The following is a 23,954-nucleotide window of genomic DNA, read 5'->3' on the forward strand; positions in this document are numbered from 1 at the left end:
GGGCAGGGGATATGGAGACTTAGCAACAAACATTGGCTCAACAAATGAAAAACCCTTCACCAATACAATTTCTAATCAGCCCACTATACTTATACTAATAGTTTTCTAACTTTTCTAAAGAACCTGTTTTTAGAAGGTTTAAAGCATCTCGTGCCTCTCACGGTTGGGAGGCTGTGAGCAGTCACATGTGGCTGGACGAGCCTGTCAGGCAGGCTAGAGAACCTTCAGAGGAGTTTGTAGGTTAAAACACTCTTGTCACGCCCAGGAGTTTTTATTAACTGGAGCTCTAAGTTAACTCCTTCTCTGAAAGAGGTGGTGGGGGACAGCCCCCCGTAAAGTCAGAGGTGTAGATGAGCACAAAGTAGTAAAGTAGGCAGGCTCTGGTTATGGGGGTAGATGCTCGAGGATTTCCAGGGGGACTCCTGAGGCTCGATCCCGCCTTTGCGTATGTCGAGCCTCCTTCCTCATGACCTTTGCCACGGGCCGAGTGCCTCACTCTGGCCCCCAACAATATACTCTTTATTAGCCACAGAAAAATGATAGCGTCCAATCTGCTTTCTTTCACTGTTTGCTAAAACAAAAAGGTAAGTTAAACTCTGACTTTAAAATGATAGCTACTGTATTGAAAAGTAATACAGAATGGCTTAGCATTTATAATTGTTTCAGTTATGTGGACTCCAGTATTCTTGGGGCTTCCCTGGTGGCTCAGACAGTAAAGAATCTGCTTACAATACCTAGGCTCGATCCCTAGGTTGGGAAGATCCCCTGGAGAAGGGAATGGCTACACACTTCAGTATTCTTGCCTGGAGAAATCCATGGACAGAGGAACCTGGTGGGCTAAGATCCATGGGGTTGCAAAGAGTCAGACATGACTGAGTGACTAACATTTTCATTTGCTGCTACCTGTATTAGAATAGATAATCACATTCTGAAAAATATTTTAAATATATATGTTTAAGTATATAAGCTAAAGTGTTTTATTTTTAATATGTATCATTGGAGAAAAGTAAGCATGCCATTTGAAACATAAAAAAGTAAAAACAAAGCAACCAAGTGACAAATATGTCATTTTTATATTGCTACATGTTAGAAAAATTTTACTTTTTCAGACAAAACATATTTATAACAATTTGTGTAAGGCTTATAAATTCACTTCTGATTTGTTTCCTTATTCCTCATCTTGACTATCAGAGTACAGATGGAAAGGTCCTATTTCCATCATGTTTAATAAATCAAAATACCATACATAAATTATGAATAAAAAGCTATTTACCTGCATGGAAATCTATTCCCACAGCAAATGAAGTTCCTGAGATAGGCATCAAAGCATCCATTTTGTCACTTGGTTCCAGAGGTATTCCCCTGATTCCTTCATGAACAGAGTACATAAGAAATGACTCTATACCTAAATTTAAAAGAAAACAAAAGCAAAATGAATATTTAATATTGAAATCATTCCATTGGCAGGAGGGGGGATCAAGATGGCAAAGTCGAAAGACCCTGAACTTACCTCCTCCCAAAGGAATCCAAAATTACAACTACTTAGAGACCATCTGCTTATGAGAACATTCTAAAAATTATCAGAAAAGATTTTCCACTTTTTCCTTTATATCTTTATAAATATATAAAGAAAGAATCACAAAAACATGGGTAGGACGGACAGAGACATGGTCTTGTCAGTCAGGAAACACACCTACTCCCCCGGAGGTGGAGGATTCACAACCACAGGGGTGCTTCCTAAGGAGTGAAGGGTCTGAGCCCCACACAGGGCTCCCCAGCCCAAGGATCCTGCCCTTAAAGACAAGCCACCAGAAAGCTGAGTTTGAAAAACAGCTGAACTTGTTTTGGAGAGCCAAAGATATACAGGACACAGAGGCTTCTCTTTTACAGAGTGGACACAAAATCTCACATATTGTCAGTACCAGCAAGAGACAGTAGTTTGAAAGGTGCTTGGGTCAGATCCGCTTGGTGATCTTGGAGAGCCTCCTTGAGAAGCAGGAGGAAATTGGGAAGCCCCCTGGGGACTGACAGTCTGGCAGCAGCCACTTTAGGGATCTTGGTATCCTTCTCAAACTATCCAAAAAATATTCCATAGGAAGGAACACCTCCAAATTATTTCTATGAGAACAGCATCACCCTAATTCCAAAACCAGGCAAAGATACCACAAGAAGATAAAAATGATAGGCCAATATCACTGATGAGTGTAGATATGAAAATCCTCACTAAATGTTAACAAATTGAATTTAACAATATGTTGAAAGGATCATACATCATGATCAGGTGTTAATTATGCAAGGGATTCAAGGATAGTTCAATGTCTATAAATCAATCAATGTGACACATCATGTTAACAAAATAAAGAATAAAAAATTATATGGTAACCTCAATAAACAAAGATAAAGCTGACTCTGGTTGCCTAAAAACTGTATCGATGAAATAAATGCACTAGAGATAAGATTTTCAAAACCTTATACCTCGACATGACATGCGGTTCTTTTGGAGATAATATCCCACTGTACACATGCAAGTTCTTGTAGTTTCTGATGTTGGTAAACAAAGCTGAGAACATCCACCATTATTTAGTTGGCAGGAATTGCTGCCTGAAAAGTAGAAAAACAAACAAAAGAAACATAAAAATCAAGAAAAGTTTATAAACATGATTTTACTGATTTATAAATGCTGCTGCTTCATATTGGTTAGTATCATGTTTTATTCCCTCAAATAATTTGAAGTAGCAGATTATGGTTGAAGTCTGTCTTTCCATAAAAAGCACAGTATACTGATTACAGAAAACAATACTATAATCAATTTAGAGTGTTGATTCTAAAGGAAATCAACCTGAATATTAATTGAAAGGACTAATGCTGATGCTGAAGCTCTAATACTTTGGCCACTTGATGCAAAGAGCCGACTCTGGAAAAGACCCTGATGCTGGGAAAGGGATTGAAGGCATAAGGAGAAGGGGACAACAGAGGATGAGATGGTTGGATGTTATCACCGACTCATCCACATGAGTTTGCGCAAACTCTGGGAGACAGTAGAGGACAGGGAAGCCTGGTATACTGCAGTCCCTGGGGTTGCAAAGAGTCAGATATGACTTAGCAGCTGAATGACAATAGACTAGATGTTAACTGTTCCCACTAAAAGAAAAGAAATGATAACTATGTGATGTAACAACTAGCACTACAGTAGTAACCATATTGCGATATAAAAAATATTAAATCAACACACTATACATTTAACCAGCTGTCAATTATATATTAGTAAATATATATTTACTATAATTAATAATTAATATTTTGCAAAGTGAGATACATGAGAGAATTCACAGTGACAGAAAAGTAAGAGGCAATGGGTGTGTCATGAATGTGGTCATAGACTCTAATACTTTAAGGCCACATAAACCAGGAAATCTCTTTTCTAAATTCTAAATTTCACTTCAACTCTACAGTTACTTCATTTTCAAGAATACTTGATCCAACTGAATCAAATAAACAGTTATTAATTTATATTACTTACTCAAAGATTATACCATTAAAAGTAAGGATATATATATATATATATATATATATATATATATTTCTTAAAAGCAAGGAACTAACTTACCATTTCAAGGAACATAATTCTTCCAAAATAAATTTAAACACACCCATAAGAGTTATCTAACTAATTGGCATATTAATTTTCCTTATTCCTGTGTTGTAGCAATAACAAATATTAGTCAGTTAATCAGAGTTAGGCATTCTATAAAGATGTTCCATTGAATTTACTAGGCCCAATGTGCTAATTAAAGCTGGTAGCATGAAGTAAGTAATTTACAATCTTATCCAGCAAGTTCATTAAATATCCCAGTTTTATAACATTTTTATTATTCTAGGACATGCAATGACATTTGCTGGATGTTCAAACACTGATATGAAGTACAATAAATCCAATGAGAATTACAAAACATGATGAAAGCTGTATATCAATAGTGCTCTATGGAAAATTCAAAACACCAATGCAGCTCATTATTTCTAATCTCCTGAATTCAAGATAGTCTGAAGGGATTTAATTGTTCAATCAAACCTGTCACATGCTCTGTCATTTTTGAAGTGTGAAATAGGCTCAACTGGGACATTTTCTGATTTCCCATAACTGGCAGTTGTTCTTACGTAGATTCACATACTATGATTTGCCTTGAACTTTTGAAATGATTACCTTTGTTTCCTTTATAAACTAATAAAGATTAATTGATTTATCCCTTTTTACCAAGCTGACATAATAATAAGATGAACTTTCAGCTCTATTTCTATTTTAGTGATGAGCCAATTATTTTTATAGATCTATAATAATTCTATACTGACCCAATACTTATTTAATTTTATAGGAAGCATGTGAATAGATAAGTGAAAGGCAAAGAGAAAGGGAAATATATACCGAACTGAATGCAGAGTTCCAAGGAATAGTAAGGAGAGATAAGACAGCCTTGTTAAGTGAACTACAGCACGACTGTGCTCATTTCACGTGTTAGCTAGATTATGCTCAAAATCCTTTAAGCTAGGCTTCAATAGTACATGAACCGAGAACTTTCAGATGTACAAGCTGGATTTAGAAAAGGCAGAGGAACCAGAGATCAAATTGCCAACATCTGTTGGATCACAGAAAGCAAGAGAATTCCAGAAAAACATCGACTTCTGTTTCATTGACTACACTAAAGCCTTTGACTGTGTGGATCACAATAAAAAGTAGAAAAATTATAAAGTGAAGGGAATACCAGACCACTTTACCTGCTTCCTGAGAAACCTGCATGCAGGCCAAGAAGCAACAGTTAGAACAGACATGGAACAATGGACTGGTTAAAAATTGGGAAAGGGATACTTCAAGGCTGTATACACTCACTCTGCTTATTTAACTTATATGCAGAGTAATAATGCAAAATGCTGGCTGAAGTAATTACAAGCTGGAATCAAGATTGCCAGGAGAAATATTAATAACCTCAGATGTGCAGATGACACCATCCTAATGTCAGATGGTGAAGAGGAACTAAAGAGTCTATTGAGGGTGAAAGAGGAGAGTGGAAAAAGCTGGCTTAAAATTCAACATTCAAAAAACGAAGATCATGGCATATAGTCCTATCACTTCATGGCAAATAGACTGGGAAACAGTGGAAACACTGACAGACTTAATTTTTTGGGTCCAAAACCAGTGTGGATGATGACTGCAGCTATGAAATTATAACACATTTGCTTTCTTGGAAGAAAAGCTATGGCACACCTAGGCAACATTAAAAGGCAGAGACATCACTGTTGACAAAGGTCCATATAGTCAAAGCTATAGTTTTTCCAGTAGTCATGTACAGATATGAGAGTTGCACCATAAAGGAGGCTGAGCACAAAAGAACTGATGTTTTCAAACTGTGGTGCTGGAGAAGACACTTGAGAGTCCCTGGGACAGCAAGGAGATCAAACCAGTCAATCCTAAAGGAAATAAACCCTGAATATTCATTAGAAGGACTGATGCTGAAGCTGAAACTCCAATACTGTGGCCACCTGATGCTAAAAGCCTACTCACTGGAAAAGACCCTGATGCTGGGAAAGATTGAGGAGAAGGGGACGGCAGAGAATTAGATGGTTGGATGGCATCTCTGACTCAATGGACATGAATTTGAGCAAACTCCTGGAGATAGTGAAGGACAGGGAAGCCTGGTGTTCTGCAGTACAAAGAGTCAGACGTGACTGAGCAACATGTGAATGTATATTAACACAATGCCAATCTATAGCAATATGCATTTAGCTATAGATTTTTTTCCAACTACCATTGAACAGTGAAAATCTGACAAGTGATACTTATCTATAAATTTTGAAAAAACAAATGAACAGCAGAGGAAACAAAGGAATTAAAGAAATAAAGAATAATGGATTAGAGAATTATTTATAAAAACAAAAGAAAATACAGAGTTATATATAACCTTGATATCCAAAATGCATGAAGAATGAAGAAAAAGGAACTTCTGTGATTGTGTATTTTAAAACATAATAATAATAGAAATATGCAATAAGATATAATTATTTTTATAAATAATAAAATTCACTATGCTAATAATGTTGTTCAGTAATAATACATGTTGTATATTATTTGCTTAGTCTCTAAGAGAAAAAGTAAAATAAAAATAATTTTTAATAATATCTTTGCCTATTAAACATAAATTTAATGCAGAAAATAATAGAGATTTTTTTTAAGGAATAATTTAGGCTGTGAATATCTAGCACATTAGAAAAAGTGCTTTGGCTTAATATTTTGCAGTGATATAGATGTTCAAACTTCATTCCTCAATTCACTAGTGGAACTAGAAAAGTCCACTTGGCTAAGGAGAAGTCTCAGCTCTCCAGTGATCTGTATCAAGAATGATAAATGAAGTAACTAATTGTACTTTGAAATCTGAAGTGGTAGTACTGTTAACACCTTAAGTAGTCCTAAATTGCTCATATTTCATACTAATGAAGCTTTTAAACTACCTGCTATGATTCTGTTAATGGGGTTGTCTTTAATACAGATGCTTTTATCAGCATATTCTCTGGTAGAAACAGTATTTTAAGTTTAATATTATCATACCATTAATTTCTAAGTGTTAGAGGTCCTGGGCAGTTTGGAAATACTTTCACAGTGCATGGAAGCCCCAGCTCTACCTATAGAATCAAATCCTTAAAAGATTAATGGGTCTTGTTAAAATGAACAATGTGAGACAAGCATAATATACTGAATTTTTCTTCCAAGAAACTTCATTGCAACTGTATCTACAAAAAATGGACTATTTTATTAATTTACAATTTTCAACAAAGTATGTGTGTGTTCTTCTGAAGAAGTAAATACATGTTTGTTTAATGTTTGGAAATATAATCTCCCCTTTTCTAATTTGTATTTTACATTTGTTGAATGTTTTCAGATATATTTCATTCAGTGTAGACTATAAACTTAAATTTATCACAATACTGTAAGTTTTTACACTTAACAAATACATTGTATTGAAATCCATAAAAATGCAATCATATTTTATTTATTGAGTACCAGTATTTTATTTCCAGTTATATGATCTATTCTCCAAGGCTTGAATGTCAGTAAAATCATTTATTTTGATTCAGAATTTTTTCTATTAAATAATTCCTAGTGAAAACACTCATTCATTATTACAGACAATAACAAAAAAGAATCAGAGAATAAATACAGATTTGTGCATATGAGTTTGGATGTCAGCGTCATCTCAACCATGAATAGATCTCAGTAATCAGATTGTTTTGCAAAGTAATTTTTTTTCTTAAAAATATTTTTTTCCTTGATAAAAAAAAATACATTCCATGCTACTACTGGCAATAAAGGATTCCAGACTAAAATTTGGCCCATACTCTATTCAGAAGAGGCAATCCTGAATCTGGTTTTCATTTTGCTTCTGGATGTACAGGATGATTTTCATTTGGTATCTCTCAATAAATTAATTCTGCCTGCTTGATTGTTGTCACCTGTCTTCAGAATTAGTGCACCCTTTGGTTCACTATTCTTTTTTATTGTCTTAAAATTTTTTTTTTTTTTTTGGTTCACTTTTCTTATCTCTACCCTTATCTGCTTTGGTCTACATGCCCAAATCTGTTAGATAAAAATCTTTTTAAGTTTTCTGGATATTTTTTCCTAAGCAGAAAAATATATGAACAAAAGTATTTTCATGGCCGCGATATAAGTAAGACAGTAGAATATAGAAGAATATTTTTTTTCTGGGAAGGGAGTCCTGCTAATGTCATGGATCATGAACCAAAAACTAAGAAAAAACAAGCAGGTGTGGGGCCATACTGCCTGGCATCTCTAATCTAATTGCCATTTGGGCAATGTGGCAAGTCCACCTATGTAAACCATCTGTTAGTTCTCTCACTCCATTTCACTGCATACCACTTGGAAAAGGAGAAACAAAAAAGCAAAATGCTTAGAGCCAAACAATGTAGTGCTTTTGGTTATAAAATGCTTGTATCAACATAGTCCATTTGAAGTCCCTTAGTTCATCCATTTTCTGGGCATAATTATACTTTGAATATATTTTGCTGGGATTTTAAAATTATTTTCGTATTCTTAAATCAAGAGCTGAATAGACCTCTTTGAAGACCTGACAAATTCAGGTTCCTTGGGCAGCTTTGCTAACATTTTGAAAGCTGACTATACACCTTATGTTAAAGTTATTTCTTCTGCAGTATTAAGCAGTATTTGCCTCCCTCCCTCCCCCCTTTTTTTATTAGGAGGAAAATAGGAAACATCAATTGTTGACTTGAGAAAATTGTATGAATAATTATGTATTCAAAAGGCAGCACAAATTCATTACCATGTGACTTACCTTGCTGAGCTTCTTTATCATACACTTTCATATGAACAACCCCAGAAGTCTTATTTCTTAGAACGGTGGGGTTTCTTCCATCTCTTTTGCTGCAGGTTCCCAGCTGAGCTAAGTTTTGGTCTGCCCACCACAGTTTCTTATCTATAAAAATGAAAAGATTTTTTTAATGAAAAAGATAATCATCTTATTAAATAATATTAAAGAACTATTAAACTCTAATGCTTTCTGATTTCTTTGGTTAAATTCCCAAACTCTGTTTCTAAGGGAAATAGCACAATCACTTTTACTTTTAAAAATACTTATCACAGTACATTCTATTGTTTAAATTTTCCTTCTTTTACTCCAGTTAGAGATTATTGACTTTAACTTTTCTTTTTCTTAAAAAATACATGATATAAGTAAAGGTATAGTTCAAATGAATATGGAATACAGATTTTATTATTTACAATCTAAACCATGATTATAGTAGTATTGTACTGTATCTGTAAATGAACAGTAAAATCCAACAAAATACCTAAACTGTGAAAAAGATTGTTCTCTAAGTTCTATATAAAGCATGTAAGCTTTTAATCACTGGTACTCCACAATATTGGATTCTTCACAGTTATAGTGACTTATTTTTTGTACAGTTCATGCTCATTTCTCCAAAATTTTATAAATGAATACTATTAACTGGTATTGAATGTTTACTTTGTAATAGAGAATATACAATGTGCCTCAGATTAAAATTAGCCAGGTAGCTAGAACTGTAGTCAATTTTTATGCTTGTTATTACAGTATGTCAGACTGTCATATCAAAACTATAGGGATGCTATTATTATTTTCTGAGATTCAAAGAGATTAACTACCTTGGTCAAATTCATATATATGGTCATTCTGTCTCCAAAACTTGAATTCTAAGAGTCTACTCTTGGTGCATTAAAACATTTAAGGTAATGAAATAATTTTAAATCAAGTTCATAATTTTAAAGGTATTGAACAATCTATTTCAACAATAATGTTCAACAAGACAATTGAGACTACTATCAATTCCAACCAAGAAGTCTGAGTCAGGTTATTGAACTCAGGGAAGAAAATAATAACAATGCAGTCTTTACCTTCAAGGTACAATTATTCTATCAAATGTCAGGATATTTTAGACTGAACCAAAGCTTTGTTTCAGGTACTACCAAAGGAGTAATAACACAGACATTAATGATAACTATCTTTTTCTAAATCTGATTTTATGCAATGTACAATTCTAAACACTATAGATAAATTCATTTAATCTTCACAATTCCATAAAGTAAGTACTAGTATTATTAAGTTCAGTTCAGTTCAGTTGCTCAGTAGTGTCTGACTCTTTGAGACCCCATGGACTGCAACACTCCAGGCTTCCCTGTCCTTCACCAACTCCTGGAGCTTGCTCAAACTCATGTCCATGGAGTTGGTGATGCCATCCAGCCATCTCATCCTCTGTTGCCCCCATCTCCTCCTGCCTTCAGTCTTTCCCAGCATTAGGGTCTTTTCCAATGAGGCAGTTCTTTGCATCAGGTGGCCAAAGTATTGGAGTTTCAGCTTCAGCATCAGTCCTTCCAATGAATATTCAGGACTGATTTCCTTGAGGATGGACTGGATGGATCTCCTTGCAGTCCAAGGGACTCTCAAGAGTCCTCTCCAACACCACAGTTCAAAAGCATCAATACTTCAGTGCTCAGCTTTCTTTATAGTTCAACTCTCATATCCATACATGACTACTGGAAAAACCATAGCTTTGACTAGATGGACCTTTTTAAATCATCTTACAGTTAAGAACATTGAGGCAAATAGAGTTTAAGAAGTTTTTCACAGTATCACGGAATGAATAACAGCCCAAGGTTATGAACCAAGCACTGATTTTAGAGTCCATGGCTGTTGATCTCATTTCTACAGTGTCACCTTCCATAGAAGGATAGAGTTCAGTCTTCTTTCTCTTGACATATAATATGGATTTTAGATTATGATGGTGAAGTTGAGTAGCCCATTCACTTAGGTTTTATTAACCCACTGCCAAGGTAATCAGCAATGTTTCAGAAAGTAGCTACTCTAAAGTCCTGGCTCCTGGGGGGCAGAAGAGGATGACACAGAGCAGAATGTTTTCATAAGTATGCAACTGTGCCCTTCAAAACACCTACAGACAAGTTTTTAAAAGTTATGAATCACTGCCCTTTTATCTCCTTCACAGCAAATACTGACACCCTTCTGGAGGTCCTCCACCCTTCTGAAGGACTCTGGGAGGCAAACCTCTGCCTGTCTCAGGAAAGAGTTTACAGCCAAGGTTATATCCTAAGCAGCCACCGATCATCCTAGCTTCACATAAAAAATCCTGGGCAAAGAATCATTAGTCTTCTCTCTTACAGAGTCATGGATGAGGAGGCATGTTCCATAGGGCAAGAATATTATTTAATGAATGAACAAACAAATGAAAAAGACAAACAGAAAATATAATAGAAAAGAGAAAAAGTAAAATATTAGTCTGAAAAGTCCAACAGAGAATTTCCTGGAGGTCCAGTTGTAGGACTCTGCTTCTAGTGCAGGGGGCATGGGTTTAACCCCCAGTGGGGGAACTAAGATTCCATATGACATGCAACCCAGTCTCCCCACAAATAAATAAAATGTCCTATAGCCAGTATCATCAGACTGTACTTGCAACAATTAGATTCACTACTTCCATGAAGTTACAGGGAATAAAAAAAAAAAGGCTAGTTTTACTTTAAAATGTCCTTAATTGAAAAGTAACAAGCATCAGTTTTGTTCAGTCCAGGCCTATTTATTATTCTGAGTAACAAAATTGGGATCCTGTGCATACAGAAAGTACTTTGGGTGCATCAGTTCAGTTCAGTCTCTCAGTTGTGTCCGAGTCTTTGTGACCCCATGAACCACAGCTCGCCAGGCCTCCCTGTTCATCACCAACTGCTGGATTCTACCAAAACCCATGTCTATTGAGTCAGTGATGCCATCCATCCAACCATCTCATTCTCTGTCCCATTCTCCTCCTGCCCTCAATCTTTCCCAGCATCAGGGTCTTTTAAAATGAGTCAGCTCTCTGCATCAGGTGGCCAAAGTATTGGAGTTTCAGCTTCAACATCAGTCCTTCCAATGAACACCCAGGACTTATCTCCTCTAGAATGGACTGGTTGGATCTCCTTGCAGTCCAAGGGACTCTCAAGAGTCTTCTCCAACACCACAATTCAAAAGCATCAGTTCTTCGGTGCTCAGCTTTCTTCACAGTCCAACTTGCACATTCATACATGACCACTGGAAAAACCATAGCCTTGACTAGATGGACCTTTTTGACAAATAATGTCTCTGCTTTTGAATATGCTATCTAGGTTGGCCATAACTTTCCTTCCAAGGAGTAAGCGTCTTTTAATTTCATGGCTGCAGTCACCATCTGCAGTGATTTGCAGTGACAAACATAAAGTCAGCTACTGTTTCCACTGTTTTCCCATCTATTTGCCATGAAGTGATGGGACCAGATGCCATGATGTTAGTTTTCTGAATGTTGAGCTTTAAGTCACCTTTTTCACTCTCCTCTTTCACTTTCATAAGAGGCTCTTTATTTCTTCTTCACTTTCTGCCATAAGGGTGGTGTCATCTACATATCTGAGGTTATTGATATTTCTCCTGGCAATCCTGAGTCTAGCTTGTGCTTCTTCCAGCCCAGCGTTTCTCATGATGTACTCTGCATATAAGTTAAATAAGCACAGACACAATATACAGACTTGACGTATTCCTTTTCCTATTTGGAACCAGTCTGTTGTTCCATGTTCAGTTCTAACTATTGCTTCCTGACCTCCATATAGGTTTCACAAGAGGCAAGTCAGGTGGTCTGGTATTCCCAGTTATGGAAGAATTTTCCACAGTTTATTGTGATCCACACGGTCAAAGGCTTTGGCATAGTCAATAAAGCAGAAATAGATGTTTTTCTGGAACTCTCTTGCTTTTTCCATGATCCAGTGGATGTTGGCAATTTGATCTCTGGTTCCTCTGCCTTTTCTAAAACCAGCTTGAACATCTGGAAGTTCGCGGTTCACATATTGCTGAAGCCTGGCTTGGAGAATTTTGAGCATTACTTTACTAGCGTGTGAGATGAGTGCAATTGTGTGGTACTTTGAGAATTCTTTGGCATTTCCTTTCTTTGGGATTGGAGTGAAAACTGACCTGTTCCAGTCCTGTGGCCACTGCTGAATTTTCCAAATTTGTTGACATATTGAGTGCAGCACTTTCACAGCATCATCTTTCAGGATTTGAAATAGCTCAACTGGAATTCTCTCACTTCCACTAGCTTTGTTCGTAGTAATGCTTCCTAAGGCCCACTTGACTTCACATTCCAGGATATCTGGCTCTAGGTGAGTGTGAATGATCACACGATCGTGATTATTTGGGTCATGGGTGCATAGTGAACTACAATTGTGTTGAACAAATGTACTTATGAGATAGTTTAAACTGCAGGAAGAATGAGCTACTGTTTTCAAAGGATATCATTTTATCAATGAAAGAATGTCTGACAATCCATGGCTATTCAGACTTAGATATTTGGCAGAAATTTTTCTCAAAAAAAAAAAAAAAAGCAGGGGGGGAGTGAACAGTGTTTGACAATAACCAACTTTGAGACTTATTATAAAGCTGTAGTAATTGAGACAGTGTTGTATTGTTGAAAGAATAAGATCTATGTTTTATAGATCCTATGTTCTAGTGAGAGAGATAGACAAGAAATAAACACATAGAAACGGTATACCTAAAATTCCTATAAAGCAACAGCAAATAAATAACCTGATTGAAAATGGGCAAATAAATGAAACATTTCTCTAAAGAAAACTTGCAAGCAAACATCCAACAGGTATATGAAAAAATGCTCAACATCATTAATCATCGGGAAAATGCAAATCAAGACCACAGTGAAATATCACATCACACCTGGCTCTCAAAAAATTACAAACAAAACAAAACAACACAAAAACAAAAAACATAACAATGCTGGCAAGGATGCAAGGATGTGGAGAAATTTAAACTTGTACACTGTTGCTAGGAATGTAAAACAGTGCAGACACCATTTAAAATGGTATGGAGATTAGTCAAAAAATTAAAAATACACCATAATATGACCTTGGCCACCTGATGAGAAGAGCTGACTCATTGGAAAAGATCCTGATGCTGGGAAAGATTGAAGGCAAAAGGAGAAGAGGGTGGCAGAGGATGAGATGGTTAGATAGCATAACTGACTCAATGGATATGAGTTTGAGCAAACTCTGGGAGATAACGGAGGACAGGGAAGCCTGCAGTGCTGCAGTCCATGGGGTCGCAAAGAGTTGGAGATGACTTAGGGATTTAACACAACAACAATGTTCCAGCAATACCATTTCTGGGTATATATACAAAATAACTGAAGTCAAAATCTTGAAGAGATATTAACATTCCAATGTTCACTGCGGCCTTATTCATAAAAGCAAGCATAAATGTATGGAAACAACCTAAAAGTCCACCAAAAGATGAATGGATTGATAACATCTGGTGTGCATATACAATGGAATATTATTCGGCTTTTAAAAAGGATAATAATCTCATGGGGGATGTTGATAACAGGCAAGGCTACATGTGGGTAGGGATAAGGAGAATATAGGAAATCTCTGTATTTTCTTGTCAATTTTGCTGTGAACCTAAAACTGCTCTAACAAAATAAAGTCTTTTTAAAAATAGAGAGAATTTCACCCCATGCAACAAGATGGATGAAATTTGAGGACATTATAGTAAATAAGATTAGCCAGTCACAGAAGGATAAATATTGTATGATTCCACTCATATGCGGTATCTAAAACAGCCAAACTCATAGTAACAGAGTAGACTAGTGGTTGCCAGGAGTGGGGATGGGGCTGGGGGATGAGAGAGTTGCTGTCCAGCAGGTATAAAATGTTTCAGTTACAGAAGATGAATAGGTTCTAAAGATCTTTTATACAATATTGTGCCTACAGCTAACAATACTTTATTGTGCACTTAAAAATTTGTTAAGAGGGTAGATCTTATGGTAAGGGTTCTTACCACAGTAAAAAAGATAAGAAATAACTGAAGGCTGTCATGAGTCCTATAAAGAAAATAGGCATAGTTTCACTTTCTGGTTTTCCTATTTTTGTCTGCACATCACTCCACTCTACTTACCCTTCATTGCACAAGTCTCAACCTACGCTCAGTGCAATAATTCAGACTAGCACATCCCACATTGACTCTTCTTTCTCATTGATTCCAAAGCCTCTGCAGACAGCATCATATGGTTTTGTATGAAATTGCTGCTTTTTCTTTTCTTTTCACTTGTACTAATTTTGACTCTTTATCCAGAGATGAAAATCTGAGAATAAGGATCCTGTCTTGTATTTCTTTGTATTCTTCACAGTGCTTTGTATTCTTTTGAACTGAGTGTGATGTAGAAATTCCCTAAATATCTGTGAAATGGCTGGGGAAATAATATCCCTAAAAATATCTCCCAGAATAATTTACTTCTTAGAAAACATTTAAATAAAGCCATCTCCTCCACTTCCTCCTCTTAAAATGTTCTCTTTTTAAATATTTTTCTTTTTTTGACAACTCCTCTAATATAAAGAACTTTGGTTTTGACTCTGTAATTATTTAGAATCATATTTCTATCACTTTTTTTCCCTTACACTCTTATTCATATAAATATACTAGAATCTTCAGAAATTACCAAAATTCAAAAATTACTTTCTTATGTTGGAAGCAATTATGAATATCTCTATTTCACTATTGTAAGCTGAACTCTGCACCACAAAATTCATATGTTAAAATTCTAACTGTCAGTATCTCAGACTGGGACTGTATTTGAACATAAAATCATTAAAGAAGTAATTAGGCTTCCCTGGTGGCTCAGATGGTAAAAGTCTGCCTGTAGTGACAGAGACCTGGGTGCAATCCCTGGGTTGGGAAGATCCCCTGGAAAAGGAAATGGCTACCCACTCCAGTATTCTTGCTTGGGGAATCCCATGAACAGAAGAGAAGAGTCTGGTGTGCTACAGTCCATGGGGGTCACAAAGAGTCAGACAGGATTGAGCAATGAACACTTTCACATAATAGGGTGGATCTTAATCCTACATGACACATGTTCTTATAAAAAGAAAATTAGGCCACAGAAACACACAGATGGAAGACTCAGTGAGGAAAGGATAGCCACCCGCAAGCCATGGAGAGAAGCCTCAGAAGAAATCAACTATGTTGACTCCTGGTTTTCAGACTTCAAGATTCCAGAACAGTGAGACAATGAATTTCTGTCAAGAAATCCAGTCTATGAGACTTTGTTAGGGCAGCCCTAGCAAACAAATATGTTTACTAATAGGGATATAGAAGACACTTATGAAAGAATTAATATAAATATCATAAATGTAAATTGGTTCTACCATACAATTGCCAAACTCTGCACTCAAAAGAGAGAGAAATAAAGGAAATAATTTTACTGAGACACAACTGAGCAAATGAGCACTAAGTCCCAAGGCCTTTGCTAGGCACATATAACTGTCTCAATCATTTATAAGTGAGTGGATGCAATAAAATGCCTGTCAATAAGCAAAATCTATAACTTAAAAAAAAATCCACAAATACAGCAACAAACATCAAAATAAATAACCCAAAGAGTTGAAATTGCATTTACTGCCTGGAAATTGGAAGAGGAGTAAGGGAGATTTCTCACTTGTGATTTCAGTAACTAAATTTTACCCTCAGAGCTCCAAAAAATCTCTTTCATATACCTAACTATCCTCTTAATCTTCAGCCCATATATGCTACTACATAGCAGGAATTTCTACCTGAATATAAGGAAGTCACTGCAAACTTTACATGACCAAAATAAAATTCATCTTATTTTTCCCATGTATACTTATTTCCCAGTAGAATTATGTATGAATTAATGTTTGTATCCCCTGCTAAATTCATATATTGAAATCTTACTCCCAGGGTGTGGTGCCCTGGGAGGTGATTGGGCTGTAAGTGTGGAGCCCTCATGAGTGGAATTAGTATCCTTATAAAAGACACACCCCTGAGAGCTCTCTATCCCTTCTGCTGTGAGACAGTAAGACCAGCTGGCTGCCTGTGAAGCAGGGAATACATTCTCACCAGACACCAAATCTGCTACCACCTTGATCTTGGATTTCTCAACCTCCAGAATATTGAGAAATAAATGTTTGCCACTTAAAGCATCCCATCCTGTGGTATTTTTGTTACAACATTCTGAACTAAGACGGCTTCTCACAGTGAACGGTCTCTGACTTGGTCATCTGTGGTAAAAACTAGAGGGCCATCTTTTTAACCCTCCCAGGGCCATGTCTCTTAGGTGCTTAGCCCAATGTTTTATTTCCTCTCCATTCCCACTAAAACTCCTTAGCTCAGGACTCCATTACTTCTCATTCTCCTGATGACCTTTGCTGAGGAAACACTAGAGTGATCTTTCCAAAATGCGAATCTAAGCATGTCACTCCACCACTTAAAATTCTACAGTGGCTTGCATTCCCCTGCCAAACCACTTGGCATGGCACAAACGCCATTTGTGATTTGATGCCTACTTAACTTTCCATCACTAGATCTATTACTGCCCACTGTGTACCATGTTTAGAAATATTGAACTGCAGTCAACTTTCAATTTCCCAAGGATAGATTAACTACATTATGAGGGAAAATGGGTGAAAATGGGCCAAAGACAGCTTACTTGTAAAGAAAAAGAACTAAAAGTGTAGTGGATTAGAGAAATATCTACAGATCAGAATGAGTCTATTATTTATAATTCTATAGGAACCATTCCATTTTTACATTGTACCTATTGCAAATAAGGAACGCCCCTTCCACCTGGGCAGTCAAAACTGGCTATGTGCATATGCAATCTGTTAGCTGCTTTTGGGTGCAGGAACAGTTTTCTGCAGTTTGCCTGAAGCTCTGGGCAAAAATCTATTCCTTAGGACAATGATGGTACTAGAAGTCTCTATGCTGTGCTTTGTCCCAAGACTTGTTTTTATTTATTTTTCTCAAACAGAGAATCTAGAAAGTGGCATTGGAGGTGAGAGGAAGAGCAACACAGAACAGAACCCTGAATTTTGTTCTGAAGACTTTGTGACCTTGAACTGACAGATACGGTCTTAAAATTCCTTCAATTCATTGTCACATTGAGGTTTGCCTCACTGAGAGCCGAGGGGCAGTCTAGGATTGTAGGGAGAAAAACCTGAGAATGGCAGGTAATTTAATTTCCAAGTTGATGGCTTGACTGTGTTGCCAGGAACTAGTATTTGTGTGATAATGAAGGAGAGAATGACAGTGAGAGAGAATTTTCTGACAAAAACAAAGAGGCCCCAAATAACTGCTTGCTGCAATGTTTAGAAAACAAAAATGTTTATTTAGTGAAAATATTTTATTTAGTGTTTATTTAGTGAAAAATATTATTCTCATCAAAAAAAGGGAAAAGGAACAAGGTCCTCCTATGTAGCACCGAGAACTATATTTAATATCCTATGATAAACCAAATGGAAAATAATATATTTAATATATATTTCAGTCATATATATATTCAGTTTTATGTATATATAAAACTGAGTCACTTTGCTATATAGCAGAAATTAGCACAATATTATAAAGCAAATAAAAAGAAAATTAGAAGAGGAGAAAGAGGAGCGGGAGAAGAAAGAGATAAAGACCCACTGACCTCCTGTAAACACTTTAACATCCTAATGAAATGCATTTGAATTAAATATCCATCTTGTGTCACAGTTGTGTTAAATTGGATCTGAACAACGTTTTATCTGTATTCTCCTGATTTCCATTACCCCAGTAAATAGGATAATACAGAGTTAATATAGTTTTTCAAAACAATGATTCCCAAATATCCCGAAGCCCCTTTATGTGTGAGTGTTCAGTTGCAAAATCTGTCCCACTCTCTGCAATCCCAAAGACTGTAGCCTGCCAGGTTCCTCTGTCCATGGGATTTTCCAGGCAAGAATACTAAAGTGGTTGCCATTTCCTTCTCCAGGAGATCTTCTTGACCCAGAGATCTCCTGCACTGGCAGGCAGATTCTTTACCACTGCACCACCTGGGAATCCGCCAATGCCAAATACATAAATGGTTTAAATGGATGGTTTTAAGGCTTGTTGAGAGTCACTGTATACAGTGGGTGAGGGAGTATGGGTTGGGGTCATATAAACATGCTTTGATGCGTGGCTATGACATATTCTGAGTGATTTTCAACAACATACTTGAATCCTTATTATTAGTCTTCTCATCTGTAAAGGGAAAAAATTCCACCACACTGTTATAATATATGAAATAATTAGCTGTATGATTTGAATGGTAAAGACAATAACTGATAGCTACATTGAATAAGAGAATGAGTCAACAAAATCTAAAATATATTTGAGTATACTAATTCTAATATACAAGCACTTCAGAAAAAAAAGTCTCTATCCACTGTCAATAGAAAACTGTATGAATTTTTTTTTCATAATTAATGATGAATTACTACATTTCTGGGCTTCCCTGATGGCTCAGACAGTAAAGAATCTGCCTGCAATGCATGAGACCAGAGTTCATTACCTGGTTGAGAAGATTTCCTGGAGTAGGAAATGACAACCCACTCCAGTGTTCTTGCCTGGGAAATCCCATGGACACAAGGGCTTGGCAGGCCACAGTCCATGGGGTTGCAAAGAGGTGGACACGATTGAAGGACTAACACTAAACAGTTCTATGATTTTACACTACTTCTCTTATGGCTAGCAGAATGTGCCACCTGAAAATGTGTCTCTTTGGCGTAAGGATTATTTGGAGCTAATTATTTTAAGAAAAATCGGACATAGGATAAACTCTGAAAACAGAATAGAAATTACTCTTTTGTAAAGGAAATTTACATTAGAAAGTGGGCCTGTACCAGGAGGACAGACATCACCAGGGATAATCTTTTCATCTGAGAGATTCATCTGCAAGATGGGACAATCTTCGTTTACTAAACATTTCCTAATTTCATCTTTCCATGAACTGCCTTCCCCTCTTTGAAGCTGCAGACCCCATCTCTTTCTGTAGCTCAGGAAATAAATAGTATATAAAATAATATATTATATATAAACCTGAATAGTATAGCTATCTTTTGAATCTCATATTTTGGTGGGGTCCAACCATACATAAGCTATTTTTTTTCCTCCTGTTAATCTGTCTTTGGGTTTCACCAATAGCTCAGTGGGTAAAGAATCTACCTGCAATGCAGGAGACATAGGAGACACAGGTGTTTGATCCCTGGGTTGGGCAGGTCCCCTGGAGGAGGAAATGCTGACCCATACCAATATTCTTCCTGAAGAATCCCAGGGATAGAGGAGCTTGGTGGGCTACAGCCCAAAAGGACTGCAAAGAGTTGGACACCACTGAGCAATTAAGTGCACACAGCACAATCTGTCTTTTATTAGGAGATATCAGCCAAGAGTCTAGGATGGTGCAAAAAAAAAAAAATTATTTTCTTTCCCTATCCCACTAGTTAGATTCATTCACATGAATGTGGGTTGAGATTAGTAGTATAATACCTGAAAGTGGAAAAGAATAATGCTCATTGCCCGTGGCAATCACTCCAAAGTGATTACCAAGTTCAAGTCACATATAAAATGACCTATTAAGTTAGGACAAGTAGAATATTGGGTTTCCCTGGTGGCTCAATGGTAAAGAATTTTCTTGCAATGTAGGAGCCAGGGTTTGATTCCTGGATGGGGAAGATTCCCCTGGAGAAGGGAATGGCTATTCACTCCAGTATTCTTGCTTGGAGAATCCCATGGAGAGAGGAGTCTGGAGGGCCATAGTCCACGGGGTTGCAAAGAGTCATGATAGATTGACTAACACAAGTAGAATATTAGAACTTCAATTTGTATCTGTAAGTGCTGTAAACAAGGGAGATTAACAGTGTTCAAAGACAACAATGTAATTCTTTGTTTGACTTTTACATATACATTGTTTAGGAGACATGTTTAAGAGAATCATTTCCCCTTTATTAAGGTATTTAGTTTAAGCAAGGTCTACAATGGCAACCCACTCCGGTACTCTTGCCTGGAAAATCCCATGGATGGAGGAGCCTGGTAGGCTGCAGTCTATGGGCTCGCTAAGAGTTGGACACGACTTTCATGCATTGGAGAAGGAAATGGCAACCCACTCCAGTGTTCTTGCCTGGAGAATCCCAGGGACGGGGGAGCCTGGTGGGCTGCCATCTATGGGGTCACACAGAGTCGGACACGACTGAAGTGACTTAGCAGTAGCACAGAGGGTTAAGTTAGATAATGACCTCTATGTTGGACTGAGTTGTGTCTTCCCCCAAATCCAGACATTGAAGTCCTAACCCTCAATGTGACTGTATCTGGAATTGGGTCTTCAGAGAGGTAACTAAGGTTACATGAGGTCATAACAGTGGTACCCCAGTCCATACATGACTGGTGTCATTACAAGAAGATATCAGGGATGTGGGCACAGAGGAAAGACAAGGGGAGGGTGTGATGAGAAGGTGGATATCTGTAAGCCAAGGAAGCCTGGGGAGAAACCAAACCTTCTGACACATTGATCTCTTCCAGCCTCTGGAAAGGTGAGCAGATAAATTTCTATTGTTTAAGCCATCTGGTCTAGTATTTGGTATGGCAGCCCTCACTGACATATATCTGCTAATTTATTCGGAACAGAATACAGTCCTGGGAAAGTTATTTAAAAGAGTCTGAGATTTTGAGTTCACGCTGAGATGCACAATAGGAACCACTGAGAGAAAACTCACTCTATATTCAAGCAGACCTGTACATTACCTCTAAAATATACTCCAATTACCTACTTCCAAATTACGTATTTCCAAGATCTCCACTGCTTCCACTTCCACTGATACCACACTAGTCCAAGAGGTCACAGAGTCTCACCTGAACTCCTATACCAGATAAGGTTCACCAGCGTCCGTTCTTTTCCTCTCCCATAGCCCAGTCTTCACACAGCTTTGGGCCATCATTTTATTAATAAAACACAAACCAGGATTTAAACTCCTGTTTAACTCTTCAGTTGACTACTGAAGTTTTCAGTCTTTATCAGATAAGTCTCTGAGAATCTTGTCAACCTTGACCCTCCTCTTCTGTGGAATGAAGCTCCTGTTACTCCAGTCAAGTTAGCCAGAACCTGACAAGCACTTTCTGATCTTAAAGAGTTTTTACTTGCTATTTTCTCTGCCCAGAAAACTCTTCCTTAGACATCTTCACAAGGCTAGATTTTGCTTGCCATTCAAGTGTAAGCTCAAATAACACCTCCCTGGCAAGGACTTCATGGAAGCTTTTATTTTCACACCATTTTTCCGTATCTGACATTTTCCCTAATGTTTATGCATTTACTGTCTATGTCAGCTAAGAGCAAGTTCATGAATATAAGGACTGAAGCTACCTTTTTTCACCCCTGTGTCTCTATGTTGAAAAGATATAATTTAGATATATAACAATTAATAAATTCTCACTATTCTAATAAAATTCTAGTTCTAGAAATAACTGGGGCTGATAAAAGAAATATCCCCAATTCTGTTACTCTGATGCTTAGAACAAGCTTTGGGTAAGAGGGCTGTGTGTGAATGAGAGAAAGAGGCAAAGAACTGAAAAAATGGCCACTTAGAATTATTATCACCTGGAGCCTGAGCAGTTATATAGATTTTCTTTTTTCTTTTGTTTTGATATCCCTGAATAAATGGGACACTGGAAAACAGTTTTTAACTTTTTCTTTGAGTAGCAATGGTGTCTCAAACTTCTGATATTCAGTTTCATCAGTGAACCTGGAAGCAGCAAGTGTGACCTTTTTTGCTGCTCCTCCCATGGCAGTCATGGTCAATGGGGACATTTCTCAGGTTGAGTGCCAGCTCTATACTAAGCCATGAGGCATGACTACAAGAGGGAATGTCTAAAGGTCAGTAATCATCCTCAGCAAGTAGTTCTAGGTTCCTTTAAGAGATTGCAAACAATAGGAAGATAAATGTAAAATCAGAGGAATCACAAGTCAGTTCTCCACAGAAGAACTGAAAGAGTAGCACTGACATATGGATAGTGGGAAGCTGCTGTACAGCACAGGGAGCTTAGCTCACTGCTCTGTGATAATCTAGAGTGGTGGGATGTGGGAGTGGGAGTGAACTCAAGAAGGAGGGGATATATAGACATGTAGCTGATTCATGTTATACAGCAGAAACCAACACAATGCTGTAAAGCAATTATACTCCAGTTAAAAAAATAAATAAAAGGAGAGGGTGGGATGATTTGAGAGAATAGCACTCTAACATGGATATTACCATATGTGAAGTAGATCACCAGTCCAAGCTGATGCATGAAACAGGGCACTCAAAGCTGGTACACTGGGATAACCGAGAGGGATGGGATGGGGAGGGAGCAGGAGGGGGGTTCGGGATGGGGGACACATGTACACCTGTGGCTGATTCATGTCAATGTATGGCCAAAACCACCACAATATTGTAAAGTAATAAGCCTCCAATTAAAATAAATAAATTAAATTTTTTAAAAATAAAGGATTTTTGAAAAATCAAAGTAAGTAGATAGCTGCAGCTGCTTGCACTTTCTACACTCTCTGAGGATGGCTAGGGAAGGTGGAGATGGCGCGAAGGAAGTGGACAGCTGAGATTTGGAATCTGGGGAACAGTGGTGGAGTTGTGTAGAGTTCCCTTTCCTCGAAGTGAACCACAATTTCATTTTTAAGGTGGAACGTCTAGGAGACTCAGCTGTGATTTTACCTAGCACTCCACAGGCCAGTGCCAATCTATTGTCACCCCACCAAACTAGTTCAAGAAAACAACCTATGAGTGCAAATGTAGAGAAAATAGTCAAGGAAAACAAGATCTTCATTTAATTCCTTTACAGTGTGGTTAAAGGCCTTAAATTACAGAAGGAAGAGAACCAGCAGAACTTTTCAGAAAATCCAGCAACTTTAATGTAAAGAAGTTTGGAATTAACAAATAGATAAATAAACACACAGAGAATGAATATGAAGAAAGTATGTGTTTAAAAATGCCTTCAGGAATATCAGTGCATGTGGGTTTGAATTACTTGATACAGGGTCATGCAATGATCTTCAAATTGATTTTCTGAATGACACTCTTTCAAAACAAAAATTAAATGAAGAAAAAACAAAACCCTGGTTCCAAATAGGAAAAGGAGTATGTCAAGGCTGTATTTAACTTATTTAACTTATAGGCAGAGTACATTATGAGAAATGCTGGGCTGGAAGAAGCAGAAGCTGGAATCAAGATTGCTGGGAGAAATATCAATAACCTCAGATATGCAGATGACACCACCCTTATGGCAGAAAGTGAAGAGGAACTCAAAAGCCTCTTGATGAAAGTGAAAGTGGAGAGTGAAAAGGTTGGCTTAAAGCTCAACATTCAGAAAACGAAGATCATGGCATCTGGTCCCATCACTTCATTCGAAATAGATGGGGAAACAGTGGAAACAGTGTCAGACTTTATTTTGGGGGCTCCAAAATCACTGCAGATGGTGACTGCAGCCATGACATTAAAAGACGCTTACTCCTTGGAAGGAAAGTTATGGCCAACCTAGATA

General features: G+C 37.2%; 1 protein-coding gene across 1 annotated transcript in view; it reads right to left on the bottom strand.

Moving 5' to 3' along the window:
• Positions 1–23,954, bottom strand: part of LRP1B (LDL receptor related protein 1B) — a 2,178,569-nt gene that overhangs the window by 623,885 nt on the left and 1,530,730 nt on the right. Inside the window, exons 33-35 of the mRNA XM_086368415.1 lie at positions 8,355–8,495; positions 2,476–2,601; positions 1,274–1,405 (exon numbers count right to left, since the gene is read on the bottom strand). Coding sequence (XP_086224541.1) covers positions 1,274–1,405; positions 2,476–2,601; positions 8,355–8,495 — 399 coding nt within the window. The remainder of the gene's footprint in view (positions 1–1,273; positions 1,406–2,475; positions 2,602–8,354; positions 8,496–23,954) is intronic.

The sequence above is a fragment of the Bos grunniens genome, chromosome 2, assembly GCF_055505025.1.
Source record: "Bos grunniens cultivar Pamir isolate PY7600 chromosome 2, Bosgru_T2T1.0, whole genome shotgun sequence".
Classification (NCBI taxonomy): domain Eukaryota; kingdom Metazoa; phylum Chordata; class Mammalia; order Artiodactyla; family Bovidae; genus Bos; species Bos grunniens.